The 27918-nt window shown below is 48.9% G+C and overlaps 1 protein-coding gene across 2 annotated transcripts in view; it reads right to left on the bottom strand.

The window, feature by feature from the left end:
* Window positions 1–27918, bottom strand: part of GALNT16 (polypeptide N-acetylgalactosaminyltransferase 16) — a 104743-nt gene that overhangs the window by 16925 nt on the left and 59900 nt on the right. For both annotated transcript variants that reach the window (XM_082384395.1, XM_082384396.1), the window contains exons 2-9: window positions 13994–14151; window positions 11076–11174; window positions 10049–10116; window positions 9430–9495; window positions 7210–7331; window positions 4265–4352; window positions 2627–2711; window positions 2225–2328 (exon numbers count right to left, since the gene is read on the bottom strand). In XM_082384395.1, coding sequence (XP_082240521.1) covers window positions 2225–2328; window positions 2627–2711; window positions 4265–4352; window positions 7210–7331; window positions 9430–9495; window positions 10049–10116; window positions 11076–11174; window positions 13994–14151 — 790 coding nt within the window. The remainder of the gene's footprint in view (window positions 1–2224; window positions 2329–2626; window positions 2712–4264; window positions 4353–7209; window positions 7332–9429; window positions 9496–10048; window positions 10117–11075; window positions 11175–13993; window positions 14152–27918) is intronic.

The raw sequence follows: 27918 nt of genomic DNA on the forward strand, positions 1-27918 counted from the left end.
AGGAGGAGCTGAGGGCGGAGCTGGCGGTGTGTGCTTGCGGGGGAAGGGCAGATGGTGTAAGGACTTCGGGTTTTGCTCTGAGTGATGCGGGAGCCCTTGCAGGGTCTTGAGCAGCTGAGTAACATGATCTGACTACCTTTTAAAAGGATCCCTAATGAGAATCCCAAGGTTTTCACGTTGGCCACCCTCACTCAAGGCGGCCTCTGTGTTCCGGCGTTTGGCTATCTCAGGGGAAACAGGAACGAGTCTCGGTTTGGGCACCTCCCTTCCTTCCACAAATGAACAGTTCTGAAAGGCCCAAACCCATCAGTGACGAGAGTCTCCTGGCTTAAACTGGTCCCAGCAGCTGAACATCTGAGCACCACGGCTAGCCTAGGAATTTCTTTGAATTTTTTCAAAGAAACAAAACCCTCCCTAGAACCACTGTGTGGTTCACCTTTCAGTTCCGCAATCACTGAGCCCTGGCCTCAGGCAGAGTTTGAAGTTAGCTATTTGACCATTCACTTGTTTCTCCATCAGGCCCCAGCCTTAAAAAAAAAAAAAAAAAAAAAAAAAAAAAAAAAAAAAAGAAGGAAGGAAAAAAGAAAAAGGCCTCTGGATGCAGCAGAGACCGTTACTTTCCCAGCCCTCTGAATCTTTACAGGAAACTGGATTTGCCAAAGCTCCCTTCAGGCTGAGATGGAGAACACAAAAGAGGTCACTTAGGCCCAAAATACATAAAAGGAGGTCAGAATGGAAGGGTCACTGCACCCCAGTTCCCAGAATTTACTCCTCTGAATGCCTGCCTGGAAACGGTTTCCAAGAGTAAGTTACAAAGGGGAGAAAATCCCACGCCTGTTTCCACTGCGGCTGGTCCTGAGTCAGAGCCCCACTGCCCATCTGTCCCACTGTCCCAGTCAGAGAGGGAAGAAAGACCTGGTCCTTGCCTCCCAGAAACACAGACTCTGACTTGGATCACACCTCACAACACTTAAGTGGCTCCTGTAAAGGCACTACCTACACCTGTCAGACATGGAGTTTCCCGGCTGAGATCTGGAAGGTGGCATCTACCTCAGTTTGCCCATCTGTCAGATGGGTGAGATACCACCAGCCCTATTTACTTTGCAAAAAACCTGGTCAGGTTGAAAAAGGAAGCAGTGGGAAAGGGCTCTGCAAAGGACTGACTGGGTCCACTGCCAGAGCAAGGACAGGCCTTTGTGTTTCACAAGCCTCAAGGTACCTGCCCCCAAAACCCTGCCCCACTCCTGGATCCCTGGGTTCGATCGCCACCCTCCTCCACCACGCTCCTCATCTGGGAGGCTGCCTGTGTGGGCTGCACCCCTGGGCTTCCTTCCTGTGTGAGGAAGTTCAGCCAGCAGGTCGGGGGAGAGTGAGGGTGGGTGTTTATTCCCTGACACCTTCCACCTGGCACAGTGGACTGGCTGTAGGCGCCCCAAGACCACAGCTACTGTGGGGGAGCACTCCCTCCCTGTCTTTCAGACCTGGGGGTGGCTACACCTCCCAGCAGTCACCAGCCCAGCCCTACCCTGGCCCTTGTGGTTCCCTGTAACTTGCCCACGCCGTGTAAATAGGCCCTTTTATAAACCCCCCTTAAATTACCCACATCAGATGTTCCATCTGTACCCAGCCTTTATCTCACCTGAACCTCACCAGCGACCCTGGGGGTTCACTGGCTCTTCCCTTTCCTTGTGGGGCTAAAGGGTTCCTATGGCCTCCTAATAATAATAATGGCTGCCAGCATCTTCACCCCCCTCATCTCACTGAGTGCTTATAACAGCCTCTTGGGGAAACTGAGGCTCGGGGAGGCTTTCACTTGCCCAGGGCCAAACAACTTATAGGTGGTAGGGCCAGGATTTGCACCCAGGCCATCTGACCCCATTGCTTACGTTTAACCGCCACCCCCTACTGCACACACCACCCCCAGCCTTTCTTGTAGGGAAGCAGCCATGTGCTTCCTCCATACACGTGTCTAGCCATGTGGCCACAGGTTCTCCCTGACCACCTAATCTCTTTGTTGACTAGCTGTGTGGCTCTGGACAAATTACTTAACCTCTCTGTGCCTCAGTCTCTTTACCAGTAGAATGGAGATATAATAGTACTTACTTCAGAGATTCATTGTGAGGATTTAAGGAGTCCATATGTGTAACATCCTTAGGGCCTTACATATAGAAAACACTCAATCCGGGTTACCTATTATTATTATTGTGGTTATTTCCCAACTTACCAAAATTCTCTCCCCCCCAGATGTCCATCTGGGCATCATACTTTCCCAAGTGGTTAAACCAAGACTTGTCAATCACGAAGATTCCTCCAGCTATGACAGGTGTCCTGGGAGCAAGGAGAGGAAAGAGGTAACATATGAGCTGGAAAATCTGAGCCCCTCTAGATGGCCCCAGGGCCCAGGCCATTTGCCCTAGCATCCCCCACTTGCAGAGTCACTGGGGTCGGATATCTGTCCCGCTTGTTGGCCTCTGGCCTCTCTCTCTCCCCAGGGCCCAGAACAGAGTTAGCCCTTGGATCGTGCACCCCTAGGAGCCCTGGCGACTGAAATGGCCCTCCCAGGAGCCTCCAAAGCCCCTGACTCAGGGAAGAAAGGGGTCTCTCCAGAGCCCACAGCAGTCCTGACCTTATGGGCTTGGTGGGGTCTGTCCGGGCAATCTTCTGCTCCAGAGGGATCTGCTCCCACTTGAAATGCAGGCTCCAGTCAAATCCTAAGGGACAGACTGGGGTGAGGATGGGGCTCGGGGGCTCTTGTCCCCTCACTCCACCACCCCTGAGAGTGTCCCTTGATCAGAACCCAGCTTGTAGAGGGCCCTGGGCAATTCATGTAGTCATTCCTTCATTCAGAACGAGACAGGTCCCTGTCCTCATGGAGTTTGAATCTACTGGGTAAGACAAAGACTTACAAAGATAAATCAGTAAATGGATAATATGTCAGTTGGGGTTGAAAAGTGCTAAAAAAAAGAAAAAAAAGAAAGAAAAGAAAGGAGGGGTACCCATGCCATTCTAGGAAGTGTAGCCAGGAAAGGCTCTCTGAGGAGGTAACATTTGAGTAGAGACCTGAATGAAGAACTGATCCATGCAGACATGTAGGGAAAGGGAATTCCACGTGGGGGAACAGCAAGTGCAAAGGCCCTGAGGTGATTTCCCTAAGGAGAAATGCCTGGCTCCCTTCAGAATCCCACTCAGCCTCAACGTCTAACGACTCTGTCCATTTATTGGAAAACTGAGCCCCAAATAGGAAATCCACTCTGCGCATTAGCTCCTGGCAAAAGATTCTCTGGAGCAGCCTGCCCAATAGAACTTGCTGCAATGACGGAAATGTCCTATATCTGCACTGTCCAACGTGGTAGACACTAGTCACATGTGGTTATTGAGCACTTGAAATGCTGCTAGGGCAATTTAGGAACTGAGTTTTGAATTTTACTTAATTTTAATTAATTTAAATTTACATAGCCAAAAGTGGCTATTATCTACTGTATTGGACAGCACAGTTCTAAAGCCTAGACCAGAGCTGCCCAAAAGAAATACAATGCAAGCCGGAGACGCAAGCCACACATGCAATTTAAATTTTTCTAGTAGCCATATCAAAAAGTAAGAAGAACATATGAGATTAATTTGAATAATGTATTTTTAATGCAATATATCCAAAATACTATCATTTCAATCATTATCATTGATGAACATATTCATAATCAATACAAAAAATTATTAATGAGATATTTTATATTCTTTCATACTAAGTCTTCAAAACCTGGTGTGTAGTTTTTCTTACAGCACATCTCAGTTCAGACTGGTCACATTTCAAGAGCTCAATAGCCACATGTGGCTAATAACTACCATATTTGGCCAGGTCTAGACCATTTCCAGGCGTACAGGTCAGGAAACCGTGCAAAGTTGAGGGCTCCCCCTTCCCCACCCCCAAGACAGTAGTCATATCATGTTCTTCTGCCAGGACTTGTGGACATGGTGCCTGGGCTGGCAGTATTTGAGAAGGATGTGTCAAAGTTCGGGGGGAGGGAAAGATCAGAGACTAGCTTGGCTCTGTCCCTGATTGTGCCAGGAGCCTGCAACTGCCAACTCTGGCCCTTGGTCCCCAACCCCACGGCTCTACACAATCCCCTTTCGTTTTCTAGAGGTAAAGGGGGTGGGGGTGTGAGACGCTCTGGCACAGTTGGGAAGAAGAGCACCAAGCCAGGGCTTTTGCCTGCCCTCACCTGCCTCCTTTCAGGTCTAGAGCCCCTCCCCTGGGAGCCGGACCCACCTCCCCGAAGGTCAGCAGATGCAGCAAGGTAGGCGAAATTATCCAGACTGATGACATCAATGATGGGGCTCACCACGCGGGTGTGATCCTAGGAGAGGACACATGAGATGGCGTGAGGCCAGGGACTCCGTGAATAAAGGCCCAACTGCCTGCTCTGTGAAGAAGTTCTCTTCGAGGCATTGGGCACTCAGCACCTCCTGCAGGACACGTCAGGCTCCCAGGAGCTGTCCTGCATCACCACATCTAGGCTCCCGGAAGGTCCCTCTTGGGTCTCATGGGCACGATGCTCTCCCAGCCTCTTCCTCTCACATCATGTTGAGCCCTGCCAGGATCTCACCTCCTCAGTAAAGCCCTCCCTGATTGCTGCAGGCTGAGGACTTCTTCCTCTTTTAAACTGCTCTCACAATTATAGACCAGACAATTCCTGGGACAGTGAATCAGATGCTGCCTGATGTGGATCTTCTGTTGCTGGTTTGAACTGTTGTTTTACTAATTGTCGTCCATCTTTGTACATGTTGAGGTTGAGTCTTCCCAACTGGACAACCAGCAGCTTAAGGGCAGGGACCCTGCAGTCTCTGTGTAACCTGGGTGGCACTCCTCTCATGCCACATCCACTTCAAAGTCAGACTCACACTCCCTTCATCATCTCCCAGACACAAATCCACCTCCAAAACATTGGTGGGTAATATGCCAACTTTACTAAAGGTTTTTTTCTGGGGGTGAGGGGTGGGGGGATAGTGGCGGTGGTGGTGGATTTTATCATATACCACGTGCAAAACTTAATTGCCCTCCATCAGCAGGATGTCTGTTCTCTTCTTTTCTGCCTCCATGGAGGGACATGGAACAGAATTTCTTCTCCCTCCTCTCTCTGCATTCTGTGCTGACCCTCAAAATCCTCTTGTCTGCAACTTGGAATCCAGCTCTGCCCCTCAGTTCACACTCCGTCTCAGGACGACAAAACTGTGGGACGTGGCAGAACAGGGGAGACCATCCATGGTCTCCCACAGTGTTCTATGGGGGCCTCACCTTATCCTTTTTATAGACTTTTTGTATTGAGATATAATTCACATTTTTATAACAATTTTATTAAATATAATTGATATACCATAAAATTCGCCATTTTAAAGTGTACAATTCAGTGGTTTGTAGTATACTCACAAGGTTGTGGCACCATCACCACTCTCTAATTCCAAAACATTTTCATCACCCCAATAAGAAACCCTGTACCATTAGCAGTCACTCCCCATACCCGCCTCCCTCCAGCCCCTGACAACTACTAATCCACTTTGTATTTCTACAGATTTATTTATTCTAGACATTTCATATAAATGGAATCATATAATATGCAGTTTTTTGTTACTGGCTTCTTTCACTTAGCATAAGGTTTTCAAAGGTCATCCATATTGTAACATGTGTCATTACTTCATTCTTTTTATGGCTGAACAGTATTCCACTGTATGGATATATCACATTCTGTTTACCCATTCACGGTTGATAGACATTTTGCTGTTTCCATGTTTCAGCTATTCTGAATAACACTGCTCTGAACACTCAGGCACAAGTTTTTGTGTGGGGTATGTTTTCATTTCTCTTGAGTATATACCTAGCAGTGGAATTGCTGGGTCATATGGTAACTCTACATTTAAACTTTTGAGGAAGTGCCAGACTGTTTTCCAAAGTGGAAAACAGCACCATTTGACATGCTCCCCAGCAATGTATAAAGACTCCTATTTATCTACATCCTCACCAGCAATTGTACTGTCCATCCTTTTGATTATAACCATCCTGTAGGTATCAAGTGGTACCTCATTGTGGTTTTGACTTGCATTTCCCTAATGACTTAACGTTGAGCATCTTTTCATGTGCTTGTTGACCACTTGTCCATTTTCCATTGCGGTGCGCGGGCTTCTCAATGCGGTGGCTTCTCTTGTTGCGGAGCACGGGCTCTAGGCTTGCGGGCTTCAGTAGTTGTGGCACGCAGGCTCAGTAGTTGTGGCTCGCGAGCTCTAGAGCACAGGCTCAGAAGTTGTGGCACATGGGCTTAGTTGTTCCGTGGCCTGTGGGATCTTCCCGGACAAGGGCTCAAACCCGTGTCCTCTGCATTGGCAGGCAGATTCTTAACCACTGTGCCACCAGGGAAGCCCCTTTGCTCATTTTTATTTTTATTTTTTAAAATATTTATTTATTTATTTATTTATTTTTGGCTGTGTTGGGTCTTCATTTCTGTGCGAGGGCTTTCTCTAGTTGCGGCGAGCGGGGGCCACTCTTCATCGCGGTGCGCGGGCCTCTCACTGTCGCGGCCGGGCCTCTCTTGTTGCAGAGCACAGGCTCCAGATGCGCAGGCTCAGTAGTTGTGGCTCACGGGCCTAGTTGCTCCGCGGCATGTGGGATCTTCCCAGACCAGGGCTCGAACCCATGTCCCCTGCATTAGCAGGCAGATTCTCAACCACTGCGCCACCAGGGAAGCCCCCTTTGCTCATTTTTAAATTGGGCTATTTGTCTTTTATGGTTGAGTTGAAATCACCTCATCCTGTGCTCCATATGTCCAAATCCTCCCCATTCTAGAGAACAGCAGACACATGGGAGGGCCCCCTGCTTGAGAATACCATCCTCTCCTCCCTCCTTCTCAGGCTTCCCAGCCTGACTCACCCTCACTCCTCATCACTCTCTCAGGAGGAAAACAACACCACCCATTCGTAGTAGGAGCTTTGTGGCTCACCCAGGCTTTCAGCCAATTTAATTCTCACCACAACCCAGTGGGACAAATATTACAATTATCCCTGTTTTCAGATGAGAAAGCTCAATGAGGTGAAGTTACTCAGGAGGGAGCAGACCATTTAGGCTTCCTACTCTGCCTGCCCAACTCCAGAGACCGTTCATCATCTCCCCTCATGCCAAGGACATGTGGGCACGTCCAGGGCTCCCCCAGGGACAGACAGACTTACCTCCTTCACCCGCTGCAGCATGGGCTGCAGCCACTCGGTGTTCACTTCGCAGTGGCTGTCCAGAAAGGTGAGGACAGCAGCTGTGGCCACATCTGCCCCGCGAACTCGGGACCGGATCAGCCCTGCAATGGGAAGGGACAAAGGATGGTGCTGGGATTGAGCCAATTTGCTCAGCCGTCCCCCCAAAGTCTCAGGGCTCTCCGCCCCTTAGGGCTGAGGTTTCCTCTGAGTTATTGTGATTTAACTTTACTTCGTATTTCTTGATTTCTTCCCTCCCTCTTTTTCTTTCTCTCACCCATCCATCAACCATCATTACTCCAAGGTTATTCTCTGAGTGCCCGCTGCATGCCAGACATTGGACTCTGGGGACACACTGATGAACAGTCAGAGTTTAGTGAACAGAAGTTGCAATAAGGTGTGGTTTGGTACCAAAGGAGAGCCAGAAACCACCACTTAGGAACCGCAGGGTGGTCCCCTCCAGCTGCACTATCCTCTATGACATGCAGAGAGTCTTCTAGACTAAGACAAGCTGGAGTTAGTATGCCAGCCCCTTCACTAACTGTAGCATATTATTTAACCTCTCTGAGCCTTAGTTTTCTTATCCAGAAGATTCAGAGAGAATAATCCCTGCCTCTTGGGGACAGTGCGTGGTGCCCAGGAAGCCGACACGTGCAGAGATTCTACTCTGCTTCCACCTCATTCCCCAGTCTCGCCGAAGGCTCGTCGACTGTCAAAAAAATGGCCTCACTTTTGGCAGCGCCCTGGTCGGAGCTGGGGACTTGCCTGATCAGGAGAGAGGAGACCCAGATGGTCCTGCCCCTGACAGAGCAGCCACTGGTGTGGGGAGATTTCCCTGGCCACACACAACTCTGCCCAGCACTCTACTGCCCCATCCTTCTACTCCATAGGGAGCTGTAAAGCACCTAATCATAAATTTACATCTATGTTGGGTAAAACCCCAGGGAACAGCATACTCCCAGGCCTAACGGCACCTGCAGCCCAGTGCTTGGGAGAGATCGCTCTCTGGCCTCTTCCATTCCAGTTTGAAGGTCCCCTCGGCCTGACTGGACTTTCTTAAATACACTCATCACATCTCTTTCTTTCCTTCCTTCCTTCCTTCCTTCCTTCCTTTCTTCCTTTCTTCCTTTCCTCCCTCCCTCCCTCCCTCCTTCCTTCCTTCCCTTCTTCCTTCCTCTCTCTCTCCCTCTCTTTTTCTCTCTCTCTCCCTCTCTCACCTTCAGTGGCTCCCTATTCTCTGCTTTATCAAGTCTAAATGCCCCCCGTCATCTATCCTCACCCCACTCATTCCTCGTGCTGACCAGGCCCAATTCTCCCAGGAAGGGAGACTAAGTAGAGGGAGGTTAAGAGGTTGGGCTCTGGGTGGGCCCCCTGCCCCGGGGTGCAATCCTGGTTCCTTTATTCATCACTCTAGGCAAATTACTGAACCTTCTTAAACCCCAGTTTCCTTATTTGCAAAACAGAATGATGGTCTGTTATGAGGACTGAACATGAGAATGTGGGCAGAGTGAATGCTACAGGGTGAGAATGCAGGAAACTCAGGAAGAGGCTGTTAGTACTTCCTGTACCCAGGCCGGACTGATGCCTTTGCTCGCAGAGTCCCTGGGCCTGGAACGCCCTCCCTTGTGCCCTATTCATCTGTCTCACAACCCCTTCACCCAATCCAGGCCCCCTCTCCGGTCATTCCCCTCTCCTTCGGCTCCCTCTCCTCCATCTCCTTTCTACCCCCATATAATTATAACCAGCCTCAGCTCCATAATAAGCTCTCCGAGGGCAGGGACCATATTTATACTTCTTTTGTGTCCCCTAGAGTGCCGTGTACAATCCTACACTGTAGTCGGTGCTCCAAAACACCTCTTGATTGGAAGTGCGGTCACATCTGCTTTATACTGCCCTGTGGTTTTCTCAAAGCATTTAAGCCTTACAATAACTGTGCAGGACAGAAAGGGTACTATTATTATTCCCATTTCTCAGGAGAGACAACGAAGGCAGCCGGAAGTAGAGCTATTTACCTACAGTCACACTGTGATAGGGGCTGACCCAAGATAGCAAGAGGGTCTTTCCCCAGACATTGGTCCTGGCCACCAGGAACGCAGCAGGACCACACTGGCTTGGTATGACATGGCACCAAAAGGGAGTGGGGAGGTGCAGAAGTCTAGATCAAAAGAGGTCTGTGGTGGCACCTAGGGTCCAAGAACTTACCTTCCCGCCGGTCATTGCGCAGGCATTTGACCTTGGGGATCCTGGTCAGGAGAAGGCAGTCTTCAGCTGGGGGTGGAGAGAAGGAAGCAAACTCATTCAGATATTGACATCAGACCACACGTGGTTCGACCACTACTGGAACTTCCCAGGAGCTTCTCCAGACCAGGCCCAGGGGAAGGCGAGGCATGGAGGAGAGAGGTCATCTCCACTGGCCAAAGGATCGCCCTGTCCTCCACTCCCCGGCCAGACTGAGGACTGCCTGTACTTGTGGCATTACCCCCCAGGGGGCACCAGAGAGCACCAGCGCTGTCACCAGTCCATCAGCCTCGGAGCTAGACTGTGGGGACAATACTCTGCACACGGCAGTTGTGATAATGAAGGATGCTGCTGAGGCAGTTTAATTTTTTCTTTAATGTCATCTCACTGGTGTCCCATCAAAGCAACACCACTCCTTTTGCACCAGGGAGCAGAGCCAGGGAGGGCACCTAGAAAAGACTGAAGATCCCCGTGGGGAGCAGAGGTCAGCCTGTGATGGCCAGAACAACCTCAAGAGTGCTTCCCTTGGCATTCTGGGGAAATGGGGTGTGGAAGGGTGCAAGAAAAGAAGGTGCGTACTTACGATCTGAACTGAAGTCATCCACTAGAATGATCTCCTGGATCAGGCTGGCAGGAGTTCTGTTCAGGACGCTGGAGCAGTGATGGGGACAGAGGAGCCCAGATTTAGACGTCACCTTCTACTTCCTTCTTCCTGCCATGGGTTCCCCCACCGCCCACCTCGGAAGCCTGCACACTGGCCACGGGCAGCTGCTAGCAAACCTTCCGGGCCCTGGTCAATGGCTGAGGGGCAGTGTGATCCTCAGGGTCCTCCAAGACCCTGCTGACCCTGCTGCCTGGACCCTCAGGTACTTGGGGCCCACCCCAGATGGGGGGTGGGGACTGCCCTAGTTTAGCTGTTGAGGCAGGACCTTAGCTGCTCTGGCTACCTGGGCTTAACAAGCCCACCTGAGGACAACCCCCGCTGGCCCCGAAGCTGTCTGCTTGGAAAGCTAGTGAGGCTCCTTCTGGCCTGATGGGTCCGGAGGGGTGTTCTCAGAAAGCTCCCCCGCCAACTCTTTCCCTCCCACCATCCCTCCTCCTCCTTCACTCCCTGGTGAAGGAAACCTAAACTTCTTTAATCCCTGCAATATCACTGGGTACTCCATTCTGAATCCTATTCTTATCTAAGTTCATTAAGAAATGAGGTGAGAAGTCAAACTTGACCACGGGGCCAAGCTTAGGAGAACAGGAGGGGCACCGCTCTCTGAATCGCTGACAGGTGCCTACTGGGCTGGCATCCATCCACCTAAGGCCTCACGTCCGTCCCCACCGCCCTGGGCTCCTGACCCCTGCATTTCTGCCCGAGTCCTGGGGACCTGACCTTGTGTTTGTGCATCTCGCTAACAGTTGGACTTCTTGGGTCTCCCTGACCCTGATGCACCAGCCTCAGCCTCTCAGAAGGGCAGAACACCCCCTGCCAGTGCCCGCTGGTCTTCACGCCGTCTGGCCACAGCACCCAGTCTCAGTGTCCTCCCCTGCCAGGGCCCAGCAGATCCCCGAGGCCTGGGGGAGCTGCACCACTGAGATGAAAGATCCAAGGTGGGGCTCACCTTTTCACCGTGCGCAGGAGGGTGGAGCGGGCTTCGTTGTGGAAGGTGATGATGACGCTGGTGGCCGGCAAGTCCGAGGAATAGGACACGGAGGGGCAACTGAGAAGAGAGCAGAGAGGTCAGAGGGCAGCTGTGAGAGTGTTCTCAGGGCAGGCTTAAGCTTCTCTGTGTCCAGCCTGCTGCCCCCTGAAGCCGGGCGTGGGCCCCGGGCCTCCACACCCATGCCCAGCCCACTCAGGCCGCCCAGCCTGGAGTCCTTGGAGGGAAGCACAGGTTGGGGGCCCTTCCCAGGCCTGGGTGCTCTTTACAAAAGACCTAGAGCACTCGGAGCCCCACAGTCACTGAAGTGTTGAGGAGGGATCGACGTGTGTAGGCACCGCACAGGCCCCAGGATCAAGCCCCGGACCAACACACAGAACTCCCTGCCCGAGGGGGCAGCCAAGAGAGACAAAATGGCAGAGGGGAGAAGAGGGAAAATGGCCTCTCTTTGTCTCTGACACCCTGTAGCTTCTTCCTTCTCATCTCCTGGCGGCTCCTGACATCTGGTGGGATCTGGAGAGGAACCGTTCCCATCCTGCCCTCCCGTGAACTCCTCCCTCTCACTGCCACCACTAACAGCCGCCTGGTGACACCGGGCAGGGGAGCAGCCTCACTCTTCCCATGGGCCCTGGGACACCTGGGGGAAACCAAGTCTCTGAGGAGACACCAAAGGCAGGTCCCCCTACCTCACTCCCTCCCCCAGCAGCTCTGCGCTCCGCCTTCTCCAGACACCACATTTTGGGCCCATTGGCTTCCCCATGCTCAGAAAAGGGAATTAAAATGATCCATCCCTGCCAGGCTTCATCCTTATCGGTTCTGCGAATGCTTCTGTGAATGCATTTATTGGTGCTCCTGGGGCCGCGGCGGGAAGGCAGCCGCAGTGCTAGTTTTCATGGCAATCTTCTTTATTACAACTGCTCTCTGACTATTCCAGCGGTGACTGTTTTTTTATTATGGCATTCATTCCACGGACAGCGGCTTACAGCCGAATTCCCAGGCCCATTGCCTGCCCTGCAGAGCAGCCCAGGTCAGACAGGCAAGTTCCGCTAGCCTGGGACCCCCACCAGAGACATGCTGAGAGGCCCTAAAATAATCCTCCTTGAGAGAGGATGTCGGGGAGTGGGAGGGGTAGAGAAATTCACCTCTGCCCTGGGAAGCCAGGCGTCCCAAGTGCCTCTCCTCCCAGAGGCGTGTGGGTTTGGGGGTAGGAGGGGGCTTGGTCTGCTGAGATGGGGAGCCCTGGGGGAAGCAGTCACTTCCTGGGCACCCAGACCCCCTGCACTGACCGCTATGGCCCCAGGTCTCTATCTTTGAAGCCCAACGATCTAGTGCCCAGGAAGGATGCCAAGCCCACTGGACTTCTGGTCTCCGTGGGTGACAAGGAAGGTGCTAGAAGCAGGCCCCCTTCTGCACCTTTATCTCACACACATCCGTTGTGCTGCAGAGTCGCTGCTTCAGAAGGAAAAGCAATCATTTATTTATTCATTTATTTATTTATTTATTTATTTATTTTTGGCTGTGTTGGGTCTTCGTTTCTGTGCGAGGGCTTTCTCTAGTTGCGGCGAGCGGGGGCCACTCTTCATCGCGGTGCGCGGGCCTCTCACTATCGTGGCCTCTCTTGTTGCGGAGCACAGGCTCCAGACGCGCAGGCTCAGTAATTGTGGCTCACGGGCCCAGTTGCTCCGCAGCATGTGGGATCCTCCCAGACCAGGGCTCGAACCTGTGTCCCCTGCATTGGCAGGCGGATTCTCAACCACTGCACCACCAGGGAAGCCCAGGAAAAGCAATCTTGACGCAAGTCACCCTCGCCTACCCTCAAACCAAGACCTGCCCGGCGCTGGGCACACAGCCGGCTCCAACGCAGCCCACGTTGGCCATTCAAAGCTGCAGGCACACGAGTGGGTCAGCTCCAACCCCGCCTCGCTGCCTTGATCAATGTCTGCACAGAGCACAGAGGAGGTCCCCATACCAGCCTGGGTTGGCAAGGAACCTTCCCCGGAGGAGAGGACGCTGAGGAGAGTCGTAAGGGTGTGGCGGGGAGGCGTTCAGGCAGAGGAAACGGCCTGTGTGTGGAAACAAGGAGGAAGGCCAGAGGAGTCCGGGAGTGAGGGAGCACCAAGGGCTAGGTGCAAAGGAGCAGAGGCTCGGAGGGGACCAGGTGGCTTGTACTTCAGGGAAAGGGGCTTAGACTGTTCCCATAGGTGAGGGCAGGGAGAGGAGAGGTTGAAGGTGGAGACTCGTATCATCCAGACGGGACACGACAAGGGCCTGAACCAGGGACGGGGCTGATGACTTGCCCACTCACACTGAGCAGAGCCCAAGCTGGGATCCGCGTGGAAGGTGTCCTAGGTCCTGGCCTAGGGCCTCTCCCACCTACCACTGTGGGAGAACAAGGAGCAAGAGTGCCAAGCATTCCTGGGAGCTGCTGAGGAAGTGGCGGCAGCGGGGCAGGAGGAGAGGGAGGAGAGGGGGCGGTGCACAGCACTCTACTGTTGGCACAGTGCAGGCAGGGCTGGCGGCCCCTCTTCCCCTCAGACATCACCAGACGGGCCCCAAGAACGCCAGGCTAGCCCACCCCCTCAGACGTCCCCGTGGTCCCCTGGCAGGTCACTCTTGCTGGGATTCCAGCCTGAGGTACTTAGGGGCCTCTCTGGCCTCACTGGGAAGTCTCCTTGGACCTCTCGGTCTCTCAGGAGGTCAGTGAAATAAAGATGAGTCAGGAAAACGACAGATGGTAAGAGTTTGAATGTCTCAATAGCTGGACCGAGTCTGAGGAAATCTTCCTCATTTCTTAAAATCCACGTGACTGAAAGAAAAGCCAACTGGTGCTGGCCCTTCCCTCCACCTTTCTTTCTCCACCGGCACAATGGAGGCCACACCTGTAATGGCGGGTGTCCCGGATGGGCCGGTCAGGGCTCAGCTTGTCGCTCTCCAGCTGGTTGAAGGCATGCTGTCTGTAGGGGTCCTCTCCAGGCTTCAGCTGCTTGGCTGCCAGGTACGCCTTCTCATCAAAGCCTTTCGAGGGTGTTCCTGTCGCCTGAGACAAAGGTCAGCATCAGAGGGGCCACAGGCAAGAGGATAAAGTAGCCACTGTGTGGTAAGCACTTACGACACGGTAGGACCCAACTGCATTACCTCATTTGTATCTGTGAGCAGGAGATCGTTATTTCCCCCATTGTACAGATGAGGAAACTGAGGCTCGTGACAGTACCCCCATGTGTGGGGGCAGGGAGTACATGGGAACTCTCCGTACTTTCCGCTCAATTTTGTGCAACTAAAACTGCTCTTAAAAAATAAAGCTTATCCTTCAAAAAAATAAAAAATAAATAAAAAAATAAAGCTTATTAATAAAAAAGCTCAAGGTCAGAGCTAGTAGGTCACAGGTTTCTGGAATCAAAATGGTTGTTCTGACTCTGAAGCCCACACTCTTGACCAGTGCTCTTCGCTGGATATGGAGATGGTGACACCTGGAGGGCACCTGACCCCCAAAATGAGGTGTCCTGAGAGGTCACCAAGCAACCTGCAGATTGACAGTCTCCTAGGGATAAACTTGGGCCTGACACTGGGCTAGGCATACAGGAGGTGCCTGATCAGTAAAACATCCAGCGCTGGGACAAGCTGCTGCCCAGAGAACCACCTGTGAGATCCAGCAGACCCTCACAGGCTAATGCCAGAGCTGCTAGGACGCAAATGCACAGGCAGTGATGCATCTTCTCTGGGACTTGTGTTTGCTGCTGAAATAGCTCACGTCAGGCCTCCCGGGCACCCCAGTGCTAAGTGCTGGGGAGTGATGGATGACAGATGCCATGGTCCAGCCTCCCTCCTCTTAGCCACACCCTGCTTTGTGCTCCCAAACTCCCCCCATGAAAGACACTGGGGAAAGATACATCTGAGATGAATGGATGAGTGGATGGATCCTGACATCTCATTATCTGAACCACACTGCCAGCCGGATGTTGCCTGGAAATATCATCAATGGTGAGCGCATCTCGACTCCGCCCCTTCCACCTGACCAGCAGCCCGGGCAGGACCTGTGGGCCCACAGGGGCAGCAGGACGGCGGGTGAGAGTTGTCCAGGCACAGAACCCCTGCGTGAGAACTCCATCACAGGCCTAGTCTCTAGAGGGACAGTCCCAAGAAGACAGCTCGACCTGTGGAGAGGAGATGGATGTGTTGGGAGATCCACCAGCAGCCCAGGGCCTCCACATTCCCCTGAGAGCCTAGCTCCCAGCCTCATGGGACAGGAATGCAAAGGTTCCGGGGAGTGCCTGTCTCCTAAGGGCTGCCTCTCTGTAGTGTTCCTGCCTCCTAGGAGCCAGTCCCTGAGCTCCCTGAGGTCAGAGCCAGTGAGGGAGGTTCCCTCATGTGTACTGGGCCCAGCCCTGTGCCACACACATTCTCAGGATGGTGACAACAGCTGCACTGCCGCGCTGTGATATTCTTATTTGGTGCCATGCCAGGGACTGGACAGATGGGTCAGAGTCCCCATAGACTCGCAATCCACTGCAGGAAAGAGAGAACGAGTGGAAGGAGGGGATTGGTTCAAGATGGTGGAGTAGAAGGACGTGCTCTCACTCCCTCTGGCGAGAGCACCAGGATCACAACTAACTGCTGAACAATCATTGACAGGAAGACACTGGAACTCACCAAAAAAGACACCCCACATCCAAAGACAAAGGAGAAGCCACAATGAGACGGTAGGAGGGGCTCAATCACAATAAAATCAAATCCCATAACTGCTGGGTAGGTGACTCACAAACTGGAGAACACTTATACCACAGAAGTCCACCCACTGGAGTGAAGGTTCTGAGCCTCACATCAGGCTTCCCAACCTGGGGGTCCAGCAGCGGGAGGAGGAATTCCTAGAGAATCCGACTTTGAAGGCTAGCGGGATTTGATTTCAGGACTTCGACAGGACTGGGGGAAACAGAGACGCCACTCTTGGAGGGCACACACAAAGTAGTGTGCGCATCAGGACCCAGGGGAAGGAGGAGTGACCTCATAGGAGACTGAACCAGACCTACCTGCTAGTGTTGGAGGGCCTCCTGCAGAGGCAGGGGGTGGCAGTAGATCACCGTGAGGACAAGGACACTGGCGGCAGAAGTTCTGGGAAGTACTTCTTGGCGTGAGCCCTCCCAGGGTCTGCCATTAGCCCCACCAAAGAGCTGGAGTAGGCTCCAGTGTTGGGTTGCCTCAGGCCAACCAACCAACAGGGAGGGAACCAAGCCCCACCCATCAGCAAACAAGCGGATTAAAGTTTTACTGAGCTCTGCCCACCAGAGCAACAACCAGCTCTACCCACCACCAGTCCCTCCCATCAGGAAGCTTGCACAAGCCTCTTAGATAGCCTCATCCACCAGAGGGCAGACAGCAGAAGCAAGAAAAACTACAATCCTGCAGCCTGTGGAACAAAAACCATATTCACAGAGAGACAGACAAGATGAAAAGGCAGAGGGCTATGTACCACATGAAGGAACAAGATAAAACCCCAGAAAAACAACTAAATGAAGTGGAGATAGGCAACCTTCCAGAAAAAGAATGCAGAATAATGACAGTGAGGATGATCCAGGACCTCAGAAGAAGAATGGAGGCAAATATCGAGAAGATGCAAGAAATGTTTAACAAAGACCTCAAAGAATTAAAGAACAAACAAACAGAGATGAACAGTACAATAACTGAAATGAAAAATACACTAGAAGGAATCAACAGCAGAATAACTGAGGCAGAAGAACGGATAAGTGACCTGGAAGACAGAATGATGGAATTCACTGCTGTGGAACAGAATAAAGAAAAAAGAATGAAAAGAAATGAAAACAGCCTAAGAGACCTCTGGGACAACATTAAACGCAACAACATTTGCATTATAGGGGTCTCAGAAGGAGAAGAGAGAGAGAAAGGACCTGAGAAAATATTTGAAGACATTATATGAGAAAACTTCCCTAACATGGGAAAGGAAATAGCCACACAAGTCCAGGAAGCACAGAGAGTCCCAGGCAGGATAAACCCAAGGAGAAACATGCCGAGCCACATAGTAATAAAATTGGCAAAAATTAAAGACAAAGAAAAATTATTGAAAGCAACAAGGGAAAAACGACAAATAACATGCAAAGGAACTCCCATAAGGTTAACAGCTGATTTCTCAGCAGAAACTCTACAAGCCAGAAGGGAGTGGCATGACATATTTAAAGTGATGAAAGGGAAGAACCTACAACCAAGATTACTCTACCCGGCAAGAATCTCATTCAGATTCGATGGAGAGATCAAAAGCTTTACAGACAAGCGAAAGCTAAGAGAATTCAGCACCACCAGCTCTACAACAAATGCTAAAGGAACTTCTCTAAGTGGGAAACACAAGAGAAGAAAAGGACCTACAAAAACTAAACCATAACAATTAAGAAAATGGTAATAGGAACATACATATCAATAATTACCTTAAAAGTGAATGGATTAAGTGCTCCAACCAAAAGACTCAGGCTCGCTGGATGGATACAAAAACAACACCCATATATATGCTGTCTACAAGAGACCCACTTCAGACCTAGGGACACATACAGACTGAAAGTGAGGGGATGGAAAAAGATATTCCATGCAGATGGAAATCAAAAGAAAGCTGGAGTAGCAATACTCATATCAGATAAAATAGACTTTAAAATTAAGAATATTACAAGAGACAAGGAAGGACACGACATAATGATCAAGGGATCAATCCAAGAAGAAGATGTAACAATTGTATGCACCCAACATAGGAGCATGTCAATACATAAGGCAACTGCTAACAGCTATAACAGAGGAAATCAACAGTAACACAATAATAGTGGGGGACTTTAACACCTCACTTACACCAATGGACAGATCATCCAAACAGAAAATTAATAAGGAAACAGAAGCTTTAAATGACACAATAGACCAGATAGATTTCATTGATATTCATAGGACATTCCATCCAAAAACAGCAGATTACACTTTCTTCTCAAGTGCACACAGAACATTCTCCAGGATAGATCACATCTTGGGTCACAAATCCAGCCTCAGTAAATTTAACAAAATTGAAATCATATCAAGCATCTTTTCTGACCACAACGCTATGAGATTAGAAATCAATTACAGGGAAAAAAACAAAATAAACACAAACACATGAAGGCTAAACAATACATTACTAAATAACTAAGAGATCACTGAAGAAATCAAAGAGGAAATAAAAAAATACCTAGAGACAAATGACAATGAAAACAAGATGATCCAAAACCTATGGGATGCAGCAAAAGCAGTTCTAAGAGGGAAGTTTACAGGTATACAAGCCTACCTCAAGAAACAAGAAAAATCTCAAATAAAAAATCTAACCTTACACCTAAAGGAAATAGAGAAAGAACAAACAAAACCCAAAGTTAGCAGAAGGAAAGAAATCATAAAGATCAGAGCAGAAATAAATGAAATAGAAACAAAGAAAACAATAGCAAAGATCAATAAAACTAAAAGCTGGTTCATTGAGAGGATAAACAAAATTGATAAACCATTAGCCAGACTCATCAAGAAAAAGAGGGAGAGGACTCAAATCAATAAAATTAGAAATGAAAAAGGAGAAGTTACAACAGACACTGCAGAAATACAAAGCATCCTAAGAGACTACTACAAGCAACTCTATGCCAATAAATGGACAACCTGGAAGAAATGGACAAATTCTTAGAAAGGTATAACCTTCCAAGACTGAACCAGGAAGAGATAGAAAATATGAACAGACCAATCACAAGTAATGAAATTGAAACTGTGATTAAAAATCTTCCAACAAACAAATGTCCAGGACCAGATGGCTTCACAGGTGAATTCTGTCAAGCATTTAGAGAAGAGCTAACACCTATCCTTCTCAAACTCTTCCAGAACATTGCAGAGGAAGGAACAATCCCAAACTCATTCTATGAGGCCACCATCACCCTGATACCAAAACCAGACAAAGATACTACAGAAAAAGACAAGTACAGACCAATATCACTCATGAATAGAGATGCAAAAATCCTCAACAAAATACTAGCAAACAGAATCCAACAACACATTAAAAGGATCATACACCATGATCAAGTGAGATTTATCCCAGGGATGCAAGGATTCTTCTATATATGCAAATCAATCAAAGTGATACACCATATTAACAAATTGAACAAGAAAAAACATATGATCATCTCAATAGATGCAGAAAAAGCTTTTGACAAAATTCAACACCCAGTTATGATAAAAACTCTCCAGAAAGTGGGCATAGAGGAAACCTACCTCAACATAATAAAGGCCGTATAAGACAAACCCACAGCAAACATCATTCTCAATGGTGAAAAACTGAAAGCATTTCCTCTAAGATCAGGAACGAGACAAGGATGTCCACTCTCACCACTATTATTCAACATAGTTTTGGAAATCCTAGCCACGGCAATCAGAGAAGAAAAAGAAATAAAAAGAATACAAATTGGAAAAGAAGAAGTAAAACTGTCACTGTTGGCAGAGGACATGATACTATACATAGAGAATCCTAAAGATGCCACCAGAAAACTACTAGACCTACTCAATGAATTTGGTAAAGTTGCAGGATACAAAAAAAATGCACAGAAATCTCTTGCATTCCTATACACTAATGATGAAAAATCTGAAAGAGAAATTAAGGAAACACTCCCATTTACCACTGCAACAAAAAGAATAAAATACCTAGGAATAAACCTACTTAGGGAGACAAAAGACCTGTATGCAGAAAACTATAAGACACTGATGAAAGAAATAAAAGTTGATACAAACAGATGGAGAGATATACCATGTTCTTGGATTGGAAGAATCAATATTGTGAAAATGACTATACTACCCAAAACAATCTACAGATTCAATGCAATCCCTATCAAGTTACCAATGGCATTTTTTACAGAACTAGAACAAAAAATCTTAAAATTTGTATGGAGACACAAAAGACCCCGAATAGCCAAAGCAGTCTTGAGGGAAAAAAACGGAGCTGGAGGAATCAGACTCCCTGACTTCAGACTATACTACAAAGCTACAGTAATCAAGACAATATGGTACTGGCACAAAAACAGAACTATAGGTCAATGGAACAGGATAGAAAGCCCAGAGATAAACCCACGCATCTATGGTCAACTAATCTATGACAAAGGAGGCAAGGATATACACTGGAGAAAAGACAGTCTCTTCAATAAGTGGTGCTGGGAAAACTGGACAGCTACATGTAAAAGAATGAAATTAGAACACTCTCTAACACCATACACAAAAATAAACTCAAAATGGATTAGAGACCTAAATGTAAGACCGGACACTATAAAACTCTTAGAGGAAAACATAGGAAGAACACTCTTTGACATAAATCACAGCAAGATCTTTTTTGACCCACCTCCTAGAGTAATGGAAATAAAAACAAAAATAACCAAATGGGACCTAATGAAACTTAAAAGCTTTTGCAAAAACAAAGGAAACTACAAACAAGACAAAAAGTCAGCCCTCAGAATGGGAGAAAATATTTGCAAACGAATCAATGGACAAAGGATTAATCTCGAAAATATATAAACAGCTCATGCAGCTCAATATTAGAAAAACAGACACCTGAGTCCAAAAATGGGCAGAAGACCTAAATAGACATTTCTCCAAAGAAGACATACAGATGGCCAAGAAGCACATGAAAAGATGCTCAACATCACTAATTATTAGAGAAATGCAAATCAAAACTACAATGAGGTATCTCCTCACACCAGTTAGAATGGGCATCATCAGAAAATCTACAAACAACAAATGCTGGAGAGGGTGTGGAGAAAAGGGAACCCTCTTGCACTGTTGATGGGAATGTAAATTGATACAGCCACTACGGAGAACAGTATGGAGGTTCCTTAAAAAACTGAAAATAGAATTACCATATGACCCAGCAATCCCACTACTGGGCATATACCCAGAGAAAACCATAATTCAAAAAGACACATATATTTGTTATAAAGCAGAAACTAACACACACACACACACACACAAAAAGACACATATACCCCAATGTTCACTGCAGCACTATTTACAATATCCAGGCCATGGAAGCAACCTAAATGTCCATCAACAGATGAATGGATAAAGAAGATGTGGTACATATATACAATGGAATATAACTCAGCCATAAAAAGGGACAAAACTGGGTCATTTGTAGAGATGTGGATGGATCTAGAGACTGTCATATAGAGTGAAGTAAGTCAGAAAGAGAACAACAAATATCGTATATTAACGCATATATGTGAAACCTAGAAAAATGGTACAGATGAACCGGTTTGCAGGGCAGAAATTGAGACACAGATGCAGAGAACAGAAGTATGGACACTGAGGGGGGAAAGTGGCAGAGGGTGTTGGTGGTGGGATGAATTGGGAGATTAGGGTTGACATATATATACTAATATGTATAAAATGGATAACTAATAAGAACCTGCTGTATAAAAAAATAAATAAAATAAAATTCAAAAATTCAAAAAAAACATAGGTAAGGACATCCAAAAAAAAAAAAAAATAGAGAGAAGGAGTGAAGGAAGGAGGGAGAGGGGAGGAGAGAGAGAGGAAGAAGTTTCTGGCTTGAACCCTGGATTGCTAGAAGGACCCAAGCTGTCAACTGTGAGAGTGAGGATGAGGGTTCCTTTGTGCCCTTCCCACCAGAGAAAAGAGTGGGTGCTAACTCTGCCCCCCACTTCCACCCAGCCCGGGATCAGGCAAATGGAAAGCGGCCTCCAGCTGATGGTGGAGGAGCTAAAATAAGAACAAAAATTGCAGAAGCTCCCAAAGGGAGAGTATGCCACTGAATTACCCTGCCAGTCAACTGAGGGAAATAACCATGCTTATTTATTTAGGACTTATGGCCACGCTGTGGGCTCAGGAAACATCTGAGCTCTCAACCCACACTCACCCATCGCCCAGTAAACATTGATCGAGAGCCACCAGCTACCGGGTACTGGGACACCCTTCTGCAAGTTCCAAGGATCACCTGATCATTCATTCATTTGTTTACAGAGGCTTGACTCCACTTGCTCATTCATTCATCCACCCATTCATTCAGCAAAACTCCGCTGAGCACCACCTATGTGCCAGGAAGGGGAAGGCATGGTTCTGACTCTGTCCCCATTCCCAGCCTGCTGCCTTCCTGCGCCTCATTCAAAGCTTCTTCAGGGCCACAGAGAAGGCTGTGTAAGAGCATCTCTAGAGAAGTTCCTCTCAGGACCTCAAAACTGAGCTAGACATCCTCAAGGATGCGTCTGCTTCTCCCTCCCTCAGACCCATAGCCTCTGATGGTCCAACCCTCCTCCGAGGTTAGACCCTTCACCTGTGACACACCTTGTGAAGAAGGGCACAAGGGCCTGCTCCCTCCCAGAGGTCTCAGCTCTGCTTTCACGTTGACCCAGCATCCCCGGGGTTTAGAGCTGAAACATCAGTTGGCTGTGTGTCAGCCGAGTGGGGGTGATACTGAGGAAGGGTAGGATGTGACCTCTCTATCCAGTCCCTCTCTGGCCTCACCCCAGTCACTGCCCTGAGCTCTTCTACCTGATATCTATCCACACACCCACACCACAGCTCATTTCCCTCCAGCTCTTGAACTCTCCTTTCCCTTTGGCCCCGGTCTTTGATTCTGAGACTTCCAGGCCTTTGAGTGTCCCAGTGGCTACCACTAACTCAATGCCTCAAAATGAATTCTTCATCCGTCCCCAAAGCAGCTGCTTCTTCTGTGCTGCCTGTTGCAGAGGTGGGCAGTCCCACCCTCCTGGTCCTCCAGGTGACAAATCCAGGGGTCACCCCTAGTGCCCTCCCCCATGCTCCACAGCCTGATGCAGGCCCCTGCCCTGGGTCTCACAGGCAGTGTCCTATGCACATGCCACTAGTGTTAAATCAACAGATTATTTACTGAAAGTCTAGTTTGTGCAGACACTGTGCAAGAAGCTGGGAGGATGGAAATAAACAAAAAGTATGGCCCCCAGAAGAGAAATCTAGGAATCTAGGTCACTCCCTTTTTCTCCCCCATCCCATGCCAGGCATGGCCATGGAGGATCATAAAGAAACCTCCACTCTCAAACTCAGATCACACGGGTAGCTGGAGAACTGGCCATGGAACCTCGCCCACCCCACCCCAGCTGGGGCAGGAGTCTGGTGATGGCACAGGCACCAGGCACTGGTGGCCAGTGAATGCTGCCTCCCTGCTCCCCTCTTCCAAAGGGGAAGTGTGTTGTGCTATCCTGTTCTCCCAGCCACACTGCTTACTAAGCATATCGGTGAGGGGTAAATACATCCTTTGGCTCTGGGCTGCGGGACCATAAGGGGATATATCTGGATCAGCCTGAGAGACCCGAGATCCTGGGCTTGGAGCCAGTCGGAGCCACTGGATAGGAGGACTTGGACTGCTGTCCTTTCTGGAGGGGGTGAGGGCATTTGGGGCTGTCTGTGGAATTCTTATACCACATGGCACTGACATCTGTGCTTCACTTCTCTTTCTTTTCCACTAGATAGTGAGCTCCTAGCACCTGGCACATAGTAGGTATTGAGCGGATGTTTACTGAATAAAGGAATGAATGAGTGAGTGAATGAATGAATGGATACCTAGACAGTATCCCTGCTCTCACCTTACTTATAATCAAGTGGGGAGAAAACCACAGCAGACAAATGGGATCCTCTTACACCACACAAGACCTCCGGTGGCTTTCACTCTCCCTCAGGGCACAAGCCCCAGAGCTCACAGTGGCCCAGGAGCGGAAGCCCTGTCACCTCGCTGGACTCAGCTTCTACTGTTGCCCCCTGCCTAGCTCTGCTGCAGCCACACTGGCCTCCTGATGTTCCTTGAGCCTGCCAGCACCTTCTCCTTAGCCCCTTTGTTCCTTCTGCTTCCTTTCTGGAAGGCTTTTCTCCCAGTTGTCTGCATGGCTCCCTCCTTCACCCCCTACAGGGCTCTGCTCAAACCCGGCTCCTCTGTGAGCCTTCCCCAACCACCATCTGTGAAACTGTGGCCTCAGCCCCACCCTTGCCTTCCCCATCCTCTCGCCTGCTTTGGTTTTCCTTATAGCACGTAGTATCATTGGATGTTCGATGTGCATTTTTGTTATTAATGTTATCTTTTTGACTCCTTCTTCCCACAAGAATATAAGCTTCACCACGGCAGGGATTGTCTGTTTTGTTTAATGCTGGATCCCAAAGCCCAGAACAGTGCCCAATGGGACTGGAAAACAATGGCTAAAGAGTATGTGAGTGATGAGTTGTCATGCCCGCAAGCATCTCCTGTCCCCACCCCCCCACCCCGCTCCCCACACTCAGCTAACACACACTTGGAGTTGAAGTGAACCAAGAAGGTGGCAGGGTAGTTTTGCTCATCTTAGGGACCTCCTCACTCACATGCTCCTGGCAGGGCTGTTAATCACTCTCTTCCCATCCCACCAACACCTCAATCACCACCATGGGGTGGGCACAAGACCCAGGCTAGGGTGATCTTGTCACTGCACTCCCAGATGCAGGGGACTGGTTCAGGAACGGTCATTTGACTCAATCGGGGCCAATCAGAATCCACCCTGAGACTTTTCTATAAACTGAGCTCTTTTTGTCAGCACTGGTCAGCTTGGGAGGTGAGAGTCTTCCTGCCCATCACATGGAGAAGTCTCGTCTGGAGAATGAAACCAAGAAGAAAGAATCAGAGCCAAGAGATGGAAAGAAAGAGCTCTAATGATATTGTTTGGGGTCCCTGGAGCCAATTATATCTGATCCAAGTTCACTTTGGGGTTTTTCTATCTCTCTATATCTGTCCATCTAACTACTTACCTACCTATCTGTCCTTTTTTTTTTTCTCTTGAACTAGTTTGAGTTGGCTGTTCTTCTCTCATAGCCAAAAGTTCAGAGATGTCAGTTCTTCGGTCCTTTCAATGAAAAGCAAACCATTCTCCAGAAGTAAGAAACAAAAATCAAAACCAAAAACCAACAAATGAGCCACCAATGGCAATGACACAGTTTGGGTGAAAGCCATCCATTCCAAGATTTCCAGGCTGTTCTCTGGCATCTGGCCCAGGGACTTGAGCCCAGAGCCGGGTGAGGCATTCCTAGCCTTGTCCAGCAGGCAGGGCTGTGGTCAGGCTTTGGGAAGGGCGGGGGGGCAGGAGGGGGTTCCATCTGGACAATGACTTAAGAGGTCCTTGGGTTGCCATGGTGAGGAACAAGTGTTGGGAAGATGGTGAGTGACAGCCTGATGAGGCTCCCACAGCCCTCCAGCCGCCTGCCGAGAGTTCTTGGTGACGTTTAGGCAGCTGCCTCCTAAACGTCACCAGTCTGTCTTTTCAGGAAGTGCCAAATCCAGCACTTCCATGTCCAATAAGGTCAATCACATCTGAAATTGTTTAAGCTGAAATCATGACTCTGCTTTATAAAATGGGAAGAATTATTTCTCATCTTAGAGACTTTTATCTTCAGTCAATCACTTCGATTAAACTTTGAAACCTGCCTGACTGGTATCAGTCTTTTTCCAGCTAGATTTGCTTATTTCTTCTTGACTGCTAAATTTTTGGAAACAAACAGCCAAGGGGAAGGTTGAAAATAAGAAAGGAAAATATTTTCCAAGTCATTTTCATCAAAAACAGTTCAACCCAAATCTCCAAGCCTTATAAACTTTCTTTTAACATATACGCACATGTACCCCTAAATTTCAGATTTAAACAACTCGAACTCCTTTTAAATAACTGCTGCCCAATTTCCTTTTATTGCCAGTAAAACAGGTACCTGCTGGGTTTGCCTTTCACTAAACTCACTGAAACTGCAAATAAAAAGGCTCTGGATATGGGAACATATGTATATGTATAACTGATTCACTTTGTTATAAAGCAGAAACTAACACACCATTGTAAAGCAATTATACTCCAATAAAGATGTTAAAAAAAAATTAAAAAAAGACTCTGGTCCTATTTTATGGATGACTCCTGACTTTTTTTTCTGAGTCTGCTTTAAACGCCAAACACCTGGTGAACAAAATGTGATTCCCAACCACTCCTGACTCCCCTAGGACAAAAATTTCATCTGATGCTGTGTCCCAAGTTGAAAGACTGCCATTCATTAGGAGAGCTGGGAAACAGTGCATGAGTCACCATCTCTGAGAGCACAGGCTTGGGTTCCACCCCTCCCAAATGAAAAGGCGGGTCCCCTGGGTCTCCCCGCAAGCTGCTGGGTTCTGGGGAGGCAGCCAACCCCGCCTGGACAGCCAGTGCTCCTGCTTAACCAGACAAGATGCCAGGGGCGGCACCGGGCTGGCAACCTCAGCTTGGGCACAGGCGAAACTTGCCTAGGTTACCAAGGGCCTGTCCCAGATACGTCCCCATCTTCCTTTACACATTGCCTCAGAAGTAGTTGTCATAGGGGTTACCAGCCTGGGCTTTGAAATTCCATGGCCCTGGGATACAATGTCAGTGCTTATTGCTCTCTGGCCTTGGAAAGTCACCTACCCTTTCTGAGCATGCTTCTTCGTCTGGAAAATGGGGATTAGGGTGAGGATTAAAGGAGATAATGTAGATAATATATTTAGCACGGTAACTGGCACATAAATTATATATTAATTATCATTAGCTTGCCTGTCTTTTTAGCAGTGACTCTCAACCCTGGCTGTACATTAGAATCATGTGGGAAGATTTTTAACATCCTGACGTCCAGGCCCTACCCAAGACTAATTAAATCAGGATCTCTAGGGGTGGGTCTCAAGCATCAGGGGTTCTTAAAGCTCTCCAGGTGGTCCAATGTGCTACCAAGGCTGAGCAGCTGCTTCGTATGGATGCAGGGTGGTGAGCGACTGCTAGTCAAGGGCTGCTAAAATCACAGGACCAAGAACGAGGAGGGACCTAGGCCATCTCCCCTGACCCCTTCCCAGGAGCCTCACTGTGAGTCTGGTTTTCTGGCCTCTCTTTGTACTGACCCAGAGCTTCACCATCAGCAGAGCCAGCTGCAACTCAGCTAGAGCCTCCAAGGCTACTATAGAAATCCCACCTTGCAACACTTACGCTCACAGGCCTGGGAGGTTCTAGTTCAATTTCATACCAAGGAGCACAAGGTGCCTGGGAAGGCCACCTTGAACTTCCAGTTAGGTTTCCCACCATGACCTGACTTCTCCAGGGTGCTGATGACTGCACAGCTTTATGATACCAGTGGTCTCACCAAGAAAGAGTTCTAGTGGTTATGGTGATCTCACCAAGAAAGAGAGGGGGCGCGTTCCCCATTCCCTTAGATATCTGAGCCAACTAGGATCCTCTATTTAAGGCTGGGACAAGGCATCAGGCCCACTGTTCCAGACCACCTGTGCTCAGATCCAGGAAGATTCCAGGCCCAATCAAGCTCTCTGAGTCTCATTTCCCACTCTCTACCCAGCCCAGAGGTCATCTAGGGATGGAGGAATTCTGAGGGTGGTCCATGCTAGGAATACGTGGTATGATAGCTCAGTTTCCACCTGCTTATCAGTTTACCCAGCTTGAGTAGAGCATTCCTGGGTCTGTGAAGGGTACTAGAACTCTGCCTGACCCTCCCAGCCACAGCTGCTGCAGAACATGAGGAAAGATTAGGCCTCTTCTCATCTGAACCGATAACTGTCTGCTCACTGAGGGCCTACAATAAGCTGGATGCTATACGAGGTGCTTACTTCTATCTCCCAGTAGTCTTGCCAAATAGGTGCTCTTCTTACCCTTATTTTACAGAGGTGGAAACTGAGGCCCAGAGAGGTAAAACAACAAGCCCAAGGTCACACAGCTGCTGAGTGGCTGGGCTGGGACTAGAATTGAGGTGGTCCGTCTGGAAAGCCTAAACA

This window comes from Balaenoptera borealis, assembly GCF_965194805.1.
Source record: "Balaenoptera borealis genome assembly, chromosome: 3".
Classification (NCBI taxonomy): Eukaryota; Metazoa; Chordata; class Mammalia; order Artiodactyla; family Balaenopteridae; genus Balaenoptera; species Balaenoptera borealis.